The 15,589-nt window shown below is 39.1% G+C and overlaps 1 protein-coding gene across 1 annotated transcript in view; it reads right to left on the bottom strand.

Annotated features, from left to right (window-relative positions):
* Positions 1 to 15,589, bottom strand: part of LOC109919505 (peroxidasin homolog) — a 509,465-nt gene that overhangs the window by 55,570 nt on the left and 438,306 nt on the right. The window contains exon 17 of the mRNA XM_048596123.1: positions 6,665 to 6,799. Coding sequence (XP_048452080.1) covers positions 6,665 to 6,799 — 135 coding nt within the window. The remainder of the gene's footprint in view (positions 1 to 6,664; positions 6,800 to 15,589) is intronic.

Below are 15,589 nucleotides of genomic sequence, written 5' to 3'. Positions count from 1 at the left end.
AGGTAGTGTTGGGCAAGCTAATGGAGCTAAGGATTGATATGTCTCCTGGCCCTGATGGAATGCATCCCAGGGTACTAAAAGAGATGGCGGGAGAAATAGCAGGTGCACTGGCAGTAATTTTCCAAAATTCACTGGACTCTGGGGCAGTCCTAGCAGATTGGAAAACAGCAAATGTGATGCCACTGTTTAAAAAGGGAAGTAGACAAAAGACGGGGAATTATAGACCGGTTAGCTTAACCTCTGTAGTGGGGAAGATGCTTGAGTCTATTATCAAGGAAGAAATAGCAAAGCATCTTGATAGAAATTGTCCCATTGGGCAGACACAGCATGGGTCCATGAAGGGCAGGTCATGCTTGACAAATCTTTTGGAATTCTATGAAGACATTACAAGCTAGGTGGACAATGGGGACCCAGTGGATGTGGTGTACCTAGATTTCCAAAAGGCCTTCGACAAGGTGCCGCACAAGAGGCTACTGCATAAGATGAGGATGCATGGCGTTAAGGGTAAAGTATTAGCATGGATAGAGGATTGGTTGACTGACAGGAAGCAAAGAGTGGGGATAAATGAGTGCTATTCTAGCTGGCAGTCAGTGACTAGTGGTGTGCCTCAGGGATCGGTGTTGGGACCGCAATTATTTACAATTTATATAGATGATTTGGAGTTGGGGACCACATGTAGGGTGTCAATGTTTGCAGATGACACTAAGATGAGTGGCAGAGCAAAGTGTGCAGAGGACTGTGAAACTTTGCAGAGGAACATAGATACATTGAGTGAGTGGGCAAAGGTCTGGCAGATGGAATACAATGTAAATAAATGTGAAGTCATACGTTTTGGTAGGAGTAATAGTAAAAAGGATTATTACTTGAATGGTAAAAAGTTGCAGCATGCTGCTATGCAGAGGGACCTGGGTGTCCTTGTGCATGAATCACAGAAGGGAGGTCTGCAGGTACAACAAGTAATTAGGAAGGCAAATGGAATTTTGTCCTTCATTGCTAAAGGGATTGAGATTAAAAGCAGAGAGGTTATGTTGCAGCTGTACAAGGTGCTGGTGAGGCCACACCTGGAGTACTGTGTGCAGTTTTGGTCTCCTTACTTGAGAAAGGATGTACTGGCACTGGAGGGGGTGCAAAGGAGATTCCGGAGTTGAGGGGGTTGGCTTATGAGGAGAGACTGAGTAGATTGGGATTATATTCATTGGAATTCAGAAAATTGAGGGGGGATCTTATAGAAACATATAAGATTATGAAGGGAATAGATAAGATAGAAGTAGAGAGAATGTTTCCACTGGCAGGTGAAGCTAGGACAAGAGGGCATAGCCTCAAGATTAGAGGGAGCAGATTTAGGACTGAATTGAGAAGGAATTTCTTCACCCAGAGGGTTGTTAATCTATGGAATTCATTGCCCAGTGAAGTAGTTGACGCTACTTCAGTAAACGTTTTTAAAGATAAGGTAGATTTCCCTTGAACAATAAAGGAATCAAGGGATACGGTGAGAACGTGGGTAAGTGGATCTGAGTCCACGAAAAGATCAGCCATGATTTTATTGAATGGCGGAGCAGGCTCGAAGGGCCAGACGGCCTACTCCTGCTCCTAGTTCTTGTGTTCTTATGTTCTTATTAGCATCTTGGATAATAAAATAGAAATTCATATATCCAAATTTGCTGACAACACCAAATGAGACAAAATTTTAGAAAGTTTAGATGATGGCGTAAAATTATGAAGGGATATTGATAGACTAAGTGGCAAAATTGTGGCAAATGGACAATCCACATGGACAAGGAGAACCACGACTTCGACTGGAGACAACACCAAGATCCTGGGACAGGCTAAGCAGAGACAAGCAAGAGAATTCCTGGAAGCATGGCACTCCACGAAGCATGCCATTAATAAACACATTGAACTCAACCCCATATACATCCCACTACGGAGGAAACCTGGAAGTGAGGCAATCCATCGCAACGGACCCCAGAGTTTTAAAAACCAGGCGGGAAAACACAACCGACGCTTCATCAGAGGCTGCACTGAGGATGTTACCAAGCACGGTAACGAAACGTCTGTGGAACAACAAACCAGCTCGGCGAGCCAACCAACCTCAACACCCACAACCCAAGTCATCGTCGTCGTCGTCGTCATCATCATCACCATCACTGTAAATCATCTCTGCTTCATAACAGTACGAAAAGGTGCTTAGAACACGGGCCTCAAATTAATACCTTAAGTTGTTTCCTGTTCACATTTTGTGACTCTAATAAACGTGGCAGCTGGTTTCCTAATGTCTGCATCTGAAAGTCATAGGGATGCACAGCATAGAAACGGACCCTTCAGTCCAACTCATCTATGCAGACTAGATATCCTAAATAAATCTAGTCCCATTTGTCAGCATTTAGCCCATATCCTTCTAAACCCTTCCTATTTCAGATACCCATTCAGGGGTTTTTTAAATGTTCAAATTGTACCAACCTCCGCCAATTCCTTGGTTAGCTCATTCCATGCACGCACGCACCACCCTCTGTGAAACAGTTGCCCATTAGATCCCTTTTTAAATCTTCCCCCTCACCTTAAACCTATGCCCTTTACTTTTGGATTCCCCCACCCTGGGTAAAAGTCCTTGTCTATTTACTCTATCCATCTCCTTTATGATTTTATGAACTTCTATAAGTTCAGCCCTCAGTCTCCGACATTCCAGGGAAAATAGCCCCAGCCTATTCAGCCTCTCCCAATAGCTCAAACCCTCCAACCCTGCATTGAGTCCACTTCACATTCAGATTGTCTGACAGTGTAGAAGAATTTGCAAGTCACGTGTCGTGTTGAGATTCTTGATTGAGTAGTGACAGCTTGTCCTATGACCAGAGCTTTCTTCATGTTTATAATAAGGGTAAACAAGTTTGAGGCATTTGTCACAACCAAACCATGTGTGTTGTCAGACCGGTCTGTGAATTCACATCGCTCATTTAACCCTCTGTTAGTTTTATTTGAGGGCTGCAATTTAAAAATGATAATCACAAACATAATATCTATTAGATTTTATTTATTAGCTAAAAACTGATGGAGTTAAAACTAGAGATGAATAAAAGATGCATATAAATATGAAAGCAAGATCAATTCTACTACCTCTTGCATGCTTGTCACTTACTTGATCTGTTTTCGAAGTGAAGGAATATAAATTTGAAGTCCAAATTCAGCAGCTGTGATTGGTTCTGTATTGATCTGTGCACAAATGCGGGACTGAAGCAAAATGGCTGCGGAAAGCTTCTGAACCCCTCTCTGTAACCCCCAACCCTTGAAACCCTCTGCTGCACCCTCCCCTGACAGCCTGATGGGTGGAAGATAGAGTTTGTGTGTCACATTACTTTTTCAGCAAGTGTACAACTAAGAGTATCATTTTGATAAATGTGAGCCTCAGTATTACGGGCATGTTGCAAACCAAATTAAATCAAGAAAATGATGGGAGAGTTGTGCATTGAATTCGTCAGGAAAGTTATATTTCAGGATTTTGCTGAGGAAATGGAAAGTGAATTGGTGTGATAATTGGAAAAGGTAGAGTGTGCATAAGGAATTATTGCCAGAATAGGTTGTAATTGTAGCAATTTCTATAAACTGAGGGAGAGGAGCAAGGGGAAAGTTAATAGTATTGGCAATTTACTGGTCTGAGGAGGTTTAATAATTTTTGAGCTGTCACAATCCCAACAGGAAGCCACAAGTTGTCTGATTCTCAAAGGGTGCAGTGAAGTTAAGGAGATCAACATTGGCCTATGTGCAGAGTGGAGACACTGGGGGTGTGTGTGTGTGTGTGTGTGGAATGTGCGGGGTAGAAGTTGTTGTGTCCTGATATTGTCACCGGACTAGTAATTCAAATCCCAAGGTTCTGGGGATGTGCGTTTGAATTCAATAAAAAATTCTGGAATTTTTTAAAGTTAGCCAAATGGCGATTGGTTAATTTTATTTATAGTTACACAAAGAGATTGAGAGGCCGGGCAGCTAAGTGGATTGCATCAAGATTCTAAGCACAAAATTGTATCAACTCTTAATATCTGGTATCTAGAGAAATCAGGGGACAGTTCACAAAAGAAACAATTTTCATGGAAGGCAGAGTTTTGGATTTCCTTTGCTGTCTTGGATTACCCTGGAGTAATTGGATGATTTTGACTTCACAACAGCAATTATTTTCTCAGTTCGTTGAGCCAAATCCCAGGATGGCTGATTAGGCAAGTCATGTGGGGTTGAGCTTACTTTCACAGAGGTAGGTTAACAATTTTGATTTAGTTCATGGAAATTGGATTAAATCAAATCTCCGCAGTTGGTCAAAGTAATCACTATTATTCAAAATGCTTTATGTGTACTTGCCATTTGAAGTTTCAGTTATGCCTTTGATATTCTTTTCCTTGCCTTAACAAAGGCATAACCGACCAATTTCCACACATTAAATAGCAATACCCAGGGGTATAACGAGAGACCATTTCTCTAATCTAAACTGGATATTTCATCTTTAACATGCATTGTTTATGTGCAATTTTTCAATCACTTGCAAGCAGATTGTGAGAGAGCTGATGAGCTGCATATGAAATAGGAACATTAGAACAAAAGAATTCAGTTCTTCAAGCCTGCCATACCATTCAAATAAGATCATGAAATGATCTTTTTGTGTTTCCAATGCTTTATTCCCAACTACCCCTGATTATCCTTGATTCATGTGCCGAACAAAATTCCATCCACATCTGTCTTAAAAGAAACTCAAATACCTCCTCTCTACTTGCCTTGCGGCAGAATGTTCCAATGTTGCACGATCTTCAGGAAAAAACTCATCTGTCTGTATCACGTAAATCAAGTTAATGCATAAAGTGATAGTCAAATGCACGTATTTAGCTGAATCTTGCTTTTCTCACCCAAACCAAGAAACCATTTTTTATAATTAAGTAACTTAGCTTTGGATATTTAAACAAAAAGGAGAATTTGTTTTTAACTTGAAAATTTGATCTTTTTTTTAAGCTTCCAATGACCTGAATTGCACTTCTAGTTACTTGTTTAAAACCTAGCTGCCACATATTAATAAAAATGACAATTGGTCAGTTTCTACGTGGAGGCTGAACCATAAACCAAGATTTACAACTGGAGATGTAAGTTGCAAATCAACATTTATTGATTCAGTTGATTTTGAGAAAGTTAATTAACATAGCTAAGATTTTGTTGACGTGCACTGTCAGAAACCATGCACATTTCCATTTTAATTTCTGAAGAGTCAGGAATAATTTCATCTTCACCATAAGAAATCAAGAAGAAAAAAAGTACCTGCTTTTTGAAAGAAAAAGGGCAAAATAGCTTAAAAAAAATCTTCTTGCTTTTGATGTAATTCCTAATCAAAGTTACAGATCCACTCTTTTTCAGGTACAGATACATTTAATGTAGCTGAACTTCGAAACTTGTATCTTAACATACATGTTACTATTTATTTTCAAAGCAACAGAAATTTGAAGTCTTCAAATTAGCTTGTATTTTGATTCTGGTGTATTATTGCTAGGTACTGTAGGTCATCAATCAAGAAACAGATTTCAGATCATTACAGTGTTTCATGCCTCTTCAGCAACATCATATGAACATGAACAATGAGGAAATGAGTGTTTCCTAATTGCTTGTTTACTCCGTTTCACTTACCTTGGCCTAGCTGCTGAAGTGACTAAAATATTTATGGAATTTTATTACCATTTGCAGACTCATTGATGCATTGCTGATTGCCCATAGCTTGCATGGTCACCTTCTTCCATATTTCTTGAATAACATACTTTGTTTTGGCTTTCTGCTTCATCCTCCAAGCAACTCTGTGGATAGTTTCACATTCATGGAAGGCAACAACAATTTTGGTCCTGACCATAGCAATTGTCCCTGATGCTAGTTCACCTTCTACCATCTCACTCTGTCCCTGTCTCTTTAAAAAAGAGAGTGCTGCATAACAAAGGACAAGAAGGCAGCTTCTTAACTGCTGCAGTTAAACCACATCGCTCTCGATCTCAACAGTGGAGATCATTCATCAGATATATTCTTAAGTTAAACTCCCCCAAAGCATATGAAATGAGCAAATCATGGCTTACAAATGTTTCAACTTGTCATGTTTTCAGCTGCCCAAGGAAAGTCCAGCCCAGCTGTTCCCTCCTTTTAATGTTCATTTAGTGGCCTTTCCTGCTTCTATCAATAGTTTATTCCTTACACAAATTGCAGCTAAAACTGTCCACAAGTTAAATTAAGTATGTAATTTCACTGAATCTTTCAATATTCATTTTCAAGCCAGAACATAAAATCTGGGTTGATTGTTTTAATGCCCTAATGAAAGTTGCCAAATGTAAGAAATACTTAATGTGTTGAAAGCATCGTTGTTACATCATCATCATCATAAGCATCATCATGGACCAGACCAAGTTTATTACTTACAAATACATTAAATTTCTTAGCGATACTTTTACAAACTTCAGCTTGATAGCTGATCAAAAGAAATCGCTGTAAACATGATACATTTTAAGCAAAAAAAACTAACATGGTATTAGCAATGAATGATATATACTTCCACTCTGCAGTTTACCTCATATCTGTAATGCAGTTTTTTTTTTCCACAGTTGAATGTATCATCTAACACTGCCATGCCACATATTCTTTACTCTTCTTAGAAGTATCCTACCTGTCACCATCCCTCAGCCTTTTGAACTGAGTTATAAACAGACACATGAGGGTGGGTCCCACTCTTGTACCAGGAATTACATCTTCAACCATCAGTGCTGGCCAAAGATCAATGTTCTGTGGTATGCCGTACAACCTGAAATAATATGAAATAATGATATTGACTAGTTCATAACTAGGTAATGTTTCATACAATGTTTTAAATGGTTAAAAGCCTTGCATGTTATTCAGGCCAGTTGTGTTCTACTTTGCAGGGTCATTAGACCCCAGTTCAAGGTATCGGACATTGAATGAGCAAAAATGAATAATTAGCATCAGGAAGCAGCAATTGGCTGAAGTAAAGACTTGGATGTTGAGTTACCCGTTAAACCTGTGAAAATAAAGTCAAATAAATCAATAGCAGTTAAGTATGTAGCTGATGATGGATTTCACCAGCTATACAATACCTTGCACAACCATCTTCGTCCTATTCCAACACTGCAGATCCAAATTTAACAAACCATTTGCAGAATAATACCTAATATGTTGCAATGAAGGCAATTTGCTTTTTTTCAGAATTGCTAATTCTGAACTCGTTTCTTGCAAATCTGACCAATATAATCATATTCTGTCATTGATTTGAGCTGCCACCTTGAATTTTTTTTCAGTAAAAATACATAAATGTAAGCAACAGTTATTAAATTATGGTATTCTTCTCTTCGCTATAAACATACCAAACACACACAAGCATAGGAAAACAATCAGGGATTTTTTTAAAATGTGAAGACCAAAAACAAGTGTTAACTAGGAAACTAAGCATATGCATCTAATTCCTACCATCTGCTGTAGCCTGACTACAAGTCATTGAATAATACATTACATCCTGTCGAAGTAGGAGTGATTGTTAGTTGTTTTGGGATATGGACTCTTAAAAGTACGTTTAGACCCTATCACAACATCTCCCTTCTTTTTAGAGTTAAGTGTTTACTTTAAAAGAAATAGACAAATTTTAATTTTTTTTTTAATCATTTAATAGGTTGTTGTGGGAGAGGAGGCAGGAAATCGAAGGGGCTCTGACACAAATTTTTCATTCCTGTCTGGCCATGGAAGACATGTCAGAGGACTGGAAGATGGCTAGTGTGGTTCCACTTTATATGAAGGGTGGTAGATGAACCAGGAAATTACAGACTGGTGAGTCTCATGTCAGTGGTAGGGAAACTATTAAAGAAAATTCTGGAGTAGTGAATTAATACCAACTTGGAAAGACATGGATTAATTAGGGATAGTTAGCATGGCTTTGTTAGAGGAAGATCATGCCTAACAAATTTGTTAGAATTTTTTTTCAAAAATGTGATCAGTTGTGTGGATGAGGGAAGTTCAGTTGCAGTTTATATGGATTTTACCAAAGCTTTTGACAAGGTCCCACATGGGACACTGGCTGAGAAGGTTAAAGCACATGGAATTCAGGGACAGTTGGTGAGATGGATCAGAAACTGGCTTAGTGGTAGAAGGCTGTTTGTGACTGTAGGCTGGTGTCCAGTGGTGTACCACAAGGGATCAGTGCTGGGTGCTTTATTTTAATACATAAATGATACAGATGAAAATGTGGCAGGAATGTTAAGCAAAGAAGATGTTTGTAGGTTTCATGAAGATCCAGATGGGTTGGTCAGACGAGCAGACCAGTGATGCACTTTGGAAGAAAAAACAAGATGAGGGAGTATTTAATGAATAGCAGGACGCTGGGTAGCTGAGAGGGACAGAAGAATCTTGGGGTAATTATTCACAGATCGCTGAAGTCAGCAGAGCATGTGAATATGACAGTTAAGAAGGCATATGGGAGACTTGGTTTCATCGGCATGGCACATGGTATAACAGCAAGGAGGTGATGTTGGAGTTGTACAGCGCGTTGGTCAGGCCACAACTAGAGTACTGTGTGTAGTTCTGGTCACATCACTACAGGAAGGTTGTGATAGCAATATAGGAATTGCAAATAAAGTTCATCAGGATGTTGCCTGGCATGGAGAAACTGAGCAGTAAGGGCAGACTAGACAGGCTTAGATTTGTTTTCTGTAGAGCAGAGAAGACTGAGGGGGGACATGATTGAGGTGTGTAAGATTGAGGGATGTGGACAGGGTGAATAGACAGCAGCTGTTCCCTTTGGTTGATAAGCCAATTACGAGAGGGTTCAGTTTTAAGGTAAGGGGCAGGAGATTCAGAGGGGATTTGGCGGGGCAGTGGAGGGGGGGAGAAATCTTTTTCACTCAGCTGGTGGTGGGAATTTGGAATGCACTGCTTGGGAAGGTAGTGGATACCAGAAACTTTGACCTTCAAAAGATATTTGGATGAGCACTTCAAATATCATCATATTCAAGAACATGGGATAAGTTGGGATTAGTGCACCTTCAGTAGTAGTTATGTCGGTGCAGACTTGATGGGCCGAAGGGCCCTTTCTGCACTGTATAAATCTATATTGTATCTGTATAAATCATTTAAGAAAATAATAAATTTACAAGTCTCTGAAATATAACAGTGGTTTACTTATCCAACCAAACTTAGTTACTGTGATCTTTACTGGAGGCTGCTGTATATTTTCACAATGCTTGTTAGGGGATTTTGTATTGCAAGGAGTATCAATGAATGATGACTGGAATGGTTTGTTCACACTTGTTGACCAAATACTGATTCTGTGTTGATTCTGCTGTGGGATTAAGTTTGCTAGGTTGGAATATGGTGCAGAGTCAAGTGCGTTGTACCTTATCCCAGTGGTGGTACTCATGACCTATGGTTCTCATCATTGTCTTGATGATACCATGACTGAATACCGAGGACATGTTGTTTGATAGCAGTGGGCTGTCCATAAAATAGACTATTGGGGTGACCAGAACGGGTTTTGTTAGAGACACTCGAGTGTTCCCAATAGAAACATAGAAAACAGGAGCAGCTGTGGGACATTTGGCTCTTTGAGCCTGTTCTGCCATTTATTATGATTTATGGTTGATCATCCAACTCAATAGATAGTTCCTGCTTTTCCCCATATCCTTTTGATTCCTTTAGACCCAAGGGTTACATCCAACTTCTTGAAATCATACAACATTTTGGCCTTGACTGCTTTCTGTAGTAGCATATTCCCAAATTCACCACTCTCTCTGGGTAAACAAAAAATCCTCATCTCAGCCTTAAATGGTTCATTCCATATACTTTAGACTGTGACCTCTGGTTTTAGACTGCACCGCAACTGAGAACATCCTTCCAGTATTTACACTGTCGAATCTTATTGTAATTTTATATATTTCCATGAGATCTACCTTCATTCTTCTAAACTCCAATGAAAATAATCCTAATCAATTCAACCCTTCATTATACTTCAGTCCCAGACATTCCGGAATCAGTCCAGTAATCCTTAGCTGCACTCCCTCGCTAGCAAGAACAATTTTCCCAAGGCCCTGTACAATTGCAGCAAGACATGCCTGCTCCTGTATTAAAATCCACTTGTTATGAAGTTCAACATATATGTATTGCACCTTCCTACTTGCCTTCAGCAGCTGGTGCACAAGGACACCTTGGTCTTGTTGCACACTTCCCTCCCGTAATTTATAGCCAGACAATAATCTGCCTTCCTATTTTTCCTACCAAAGTGGATAACCTCACCATTATCCACATTATACTGTATCTGATATGTATTTGCTCAACTTGTCAAAACACTGACGCATGTCTGCATCCTTCTCACACCCAGGTTTGTGTCATCTGCAAATTTGGAGATATTATATTTAGTTCCCTAATTGATATCATTAATATATATTGTGAATAGCTGGTGTCTTAGCACTGATTACTGCAGTATCCCACTAGTCAGTACCTGTATTTTGGCAAAAAAACCTCATTTATTCCTATCTTTTTTGTTTCTTCTCTGCCAACCAGCTTTGTATCCATCTCAATACATTATCTCCAATCCCACGTGTGCTAATTTTGCACACTAATCTCTTCTGCAGGACTTTGTTGAAAGTCTTCTGATAGTACAAATAAACAACATCCATAATGTCCCCTTCATCAATACTACTAGATCCCCAGATTGGAATCTCCATGCCACTGCACAAATTCTGGCATTGATTGGTTGAATTATCATTTGCCATGTCCATGGGTACATACACTTTAGCGTAAGCAGTGAAGGATGTTTATACTTGCGCAGTATCTAGTTTTTGCATATTTATTACACTGATCTTGCGACAATGCTCATAAAATTTGGACTGTGGCAAAGGCTGCTGTTGGTACAACCGTGCCAATGCATTCTTGCATGTCCATCTTACTTAATGTCAGCTTACTTAACTATTTTGGTATTCCCCCTTTGTTTATGATACAGAACTTGTCTAGCTTTGGGTTGAAACTCCTCACGCTGTTGAGCCACTTGTTCAAGTCTGTGCCTTCTGCATTTATACTTCTAGTAACCTCTAGAGTCACAGGTTTTGTATACAGAATAAAGATCTGGGTAATTTCACGGTACATGTATACAGTTGTGCACACATGTTTACTTGGCTTCCCTACATTGGGTATTAATCCATTAGAGGACAAATTACACTTAGCCTGTATTTTCTGTCCACCTGCTAATATAGCTTTGTATCTGCACTTGTTTTATTGTAATGTTTCCACTGTGTAACCTTTGGCCACGAGGTGTCTTTGAAATGCTATCACAAACCCAACCATTCTGTCAGTAGGTTCTGCCAACATGATGTCAAAATCATATGAATCCTTTTTATAAATTAATCAATAGTCTCTATCTTTTATTGGTTAAAAGACATGAATTCCACAAGGAGTGTTCTGAAGTTCAGCTTCAGATTATCAAGTGGTGATCGTATTTTATCAGAACATTTAAGATGATTGTTGTACAGGCTTGATGTGTTTAGACTCTGGTGCATTCATTGCATATAGCAATTTTTAAATTTAATAGCTCATTTATCTGATTCAGAAACTTTGAGATCCAAAAAACCTAACTCCAAAGCCTTAAAAAAAAGTAAAGTCAGATAGGAGATGCAATGCCTTCTAAAGGAATCTTAGAAATGTTGTTGTCATCTTCTGATTGTTTCAGGGATTTTTAACGCTATCTGCAACTTACACCAGCGAGGAAGGCTTTCTGTTCCCGGAGTTGCAGGATCATTATTGGCCACTGCTTCACTGGCAAAACAGTATTATATGACTGCATTGCTTGGACTGTTATGATCTTTGTTTTCCTGGCTTTATTGAAGCTTTGCCCAAATATCACTAATTTTGGTCTGAATTTGTACTGCAGACTTAAAAGTAAAATAAAAGTTCTGTACAAGCTTCTTTTTACTATTGGCAACTGTCAGCTATCAGCCCAATCTTCAGTGTTTTAACCTCCCTCTGACCTCTTCTGGGAACAGCAAGCAGCAGCAATGGGACCTTCTATCTGTGCAACTCTGCTTAAAGTTAGCTTTCCAGAGTCCACTATTTAGTTTTTGTTCCTGCTAATGTGTCATAGTAGGTTATATTACAACATTTTTGTCTTTCTGAAGTTTGAATAATCTCACTGAGACCTGGTGCCTGCAGACTATGATGTATGAACATGTCCCAGAATGAAGGTGCATATTCTAGGGTTCTAATGGATCTGCAGAATCACTTACAGATGATAAGGCACAGTAATTACTTTCACACCCATCTATTCTCCTGATTTATGAAGGGTTAAGGCTTGTATACTTCTCAGGCATCTTCAAACATCAGGTTGTCACCACGATACATTTCTTTCTTTGATGCAAATGTGCCAAACACACACTGCAGTGTCAGACATTTGAGATATTTCAGAATGCACGCAATATAAAAAGCAGCAAAGTATTGACTTAGAACAAAAACAGAAGTTGGTGGAAAGCTTAGTAGGTCTGGCGGTATCTGTGAAGGGAAAAAACAGTTAACGTTCCTGTCCGGTGACCCTTCCTCAGCACAGGAAGGGTCACTGGACCTGAAACGTTAACTGTTTTTTCCTTCACAGATGCTGCCAGACCTGCTGAGCTTTTCCAGCAGCTTTGTTTTTGTTCCTGATTTACAGCATCCACAGTTCTTTCGGTTTTTATGGACTTAGAACATATGAATTGGAACAGGAGTAGACCACTCAGCACTTTGAGCTTGTTCCACCATTAAGTAATGTTCATGACGACTGAATTCACATTTTAGCTTACCCTTGGAAAAAGTATCGGACCTTTATCAAGAATGAATTTACCTTTTTCTTAAAATGTTCAAAGAATATGCTTCAACTGCTTTAGAGGAAGAGAGTTCTAATACTCATGATTCTTTGTGAGGAAAATAAACTCCTTATTTCCGTTTTATATAGACAACACGTTATGTTTAAACACCGCAGGTGGGCTGTAAGGAGGACCCAGCTTCGACTCTGTATGGAGTTTGCACAGCCTCCCTTTGTCTGCATGGGTTTCCGCTGAACGCTCCAGTTTCCTCCCACAACCCAAAGATGTACAGGTTAGGTGGGTTGGTCATGACAAATTACCATGTAGTGTCCAGGTTCAGGGATGTTTGGGTTAGGTGTGGTTGAAAACCCCACGCAACGTTATGGGTATGGAGTGTGAAAAGGGATGCCATCTTGGTTCTGGTTGGGATGCTTTTCACAGGGTCGATGCACACTCGGTGGGCTGAATGGCCTCTTTCTGCAACTCCAATCTGACAAGACTGCTCAGGATCTTGTATGTTTAGTCAAGTTGCCTTTTTGCACATCTAAATACCTGTGGATATAACCTAGCCTTTTCAATCTTTCTTCAAGATAACCCATGCATTCCATGTATTATTCTGGTAAATCTTCTTTGGACTGTGTCCAATAAATTTACATCCTTTCTTAACTAAGGAAACCAACACTATACACTGTATACTATCTTAAAGTCCAGTATAACTAAAGCATAACCTCTTTGCCTTTGTATTCAAATAACCTTGTACCAAACAATCATATTTCATTAGCTTTTCTAATTATTTGCTGCACCTGCCAATTAACCTCTTCAGTTCATGTACTCAGAGGCCCAGTTCTCAGGGCTCTGCAACCTCTCACCATTTAGATCATTTTCTTTCTATTATGGAGTTGTAGCCTCCTTCACAACTTACTTTCCTACCTATATTGACAGCATTATAAAAAATAACAACCAATAATTTGGTGCCTTCATCAGTCATCTACGTAACCTGCACTGATCCCATTTACCACTCATTATATCTTGCCATCTGGGCAATCTTTATTTATGCCAATATGTTACCCCTTACACTATGAGCTTTTATTTTCCATGATAATCTTAGATGTGGCATCTTATCAAATGCATTTTGCAAATCTAACTGCAGTACATCCATTGGTTTCCTTTCACACACAGCACACGATACTTCGTCCAAAGAACTACAATGGTTAAACATAATTTCCCTAGAATAAACCATGTTAATTCCATCTGATTACAATGAACATTTCCAAGTATCCTGCTGTAACAACTTTAATAACAGTTTGTAACATTCTCTCTGTGACAGCTATTGAGCTAACTGGCTTCAGTTTTCTGCTTTGTCTTCCTTTTTGAATATAAAGTTACTTCACGGTCTTCCAATCTAATGGGACTGTCCCTCAATCAAGGATGTTCAGGAAAATTAAAACCAAAGCATCAACCAACACACTAACTAAATAGTTTGTTTAAGGTTTTAGGATGAAGTCCAACTGGGACTGCTGTAGTACCAGATCCTTGTTCAGTATGACTTCTTCATTTGTGATTTTCTTTGTTTTCTTGCAATTTTCTGTTCTATAGCCTGATTTACAGCTATTTCAGAGATGTTGTTAATACCCTTTCAAGTGAAGTGCAAAGTAGTTAATTAATCATCTAATTAATCTGCAAACTCCTTATTTTCTTTTAATTCCCTAACTAACTTTTCATAGGATTAATGATCACTCTAATGACTCTTATCTTCTAAAAAGCTATAGAAATGCGTCCTGTTCATTTTCAAAGTTTAGCTAGCCATTTTCCTTATTAACTTTTAAATATTCTCTTCCTTCCACTGGCCAGCCACCTATCTTTGCATAATTACATACTTTGCCTTTAACGATCTTTAATTTTTTCAATTAATCACAGATGGTCAGTCCTCCCCTCGTAATATTTGTCTTTCATTCTGAATGCATCTATCGTATGTATTTTGAAAGATCTCCTTAAATATCTGCCATTTATTTCCGATTGAAACATCCCTTAATCTAATTTGCCAGTTTATTTATCATCTTAAAGTTTATTATCAAATCTAATCCTCTTGAAAGGCTGAGCTATGTGTACAAAAACATTATGGAAGATATTCAAAACATCAAAGAGCTATGGGCTTTGAAAAATTATGATTCTGCTGGCTACGTTGACATCTTACTGACTCTGGAACAATTCAAAGTCTTTAAAGGACTAATGGTTGCCTCCATAACAGTTCCTTGAACTCAATGATGTTGCTACAGTGCCAACCTGTGATGGAATGAAGTTTTCTAAACATTCTGCTGCTGAGCTTCAACAATCTTGTACATCCTACTGTTATAGAGTTTTTACAGTACAGAAGGAGGCCCTTCAGCTCATGTCCATGCTGGTCATCAAATATACATCTATTATAATTCCATTTTCTAGCACTCAGCCCATAGCCTTTATATGTTATGGCATTTGAAGCCCTCAGAAGATTTCTGCCTCTACCACCCTTTCAGGCAGTGAGTTTGGGATACCTACAACCCTCTGGGTGAGTTTTCTTTTCCTTAAATCCCCTTTAAACCTGCCCCTTGCCTGAAAACTATTTCTCCTGGCTATTGACCCCTCTACTGAAGGTAAGGTTTATTTGCTATCTATCCTGTGTAAGCTCTGTCCAAGTTTGTACACCTCAGGTTGTCCCCAGTCTCCTCTGTTCCTTGGAAAACAACCACAGCCTAACTAGTTTCTCCTCATAGCTGAATCCCTTCAGC

Source organism: Rhincodon typus, chromosome 4 (genome assembly GCF_021869965.1).
Source record: "Rhincodon typus isolate 14 chromosome 4, sRhiTyp1.1, whole genome shotgun sequence".
Classification (NCBI taxonomy): Eukaryota; Metazoa; Chordata; class Chondrichthyes; order Orectolobiformes; family Rhincodontidae; genus Rhincodon; species Rhincodon typus.
The sequence above is the reverse complement of the archived record's forward strand: the minus strand, read 5'-3'. Positions and strand labels throughout refer to the sequence as shown.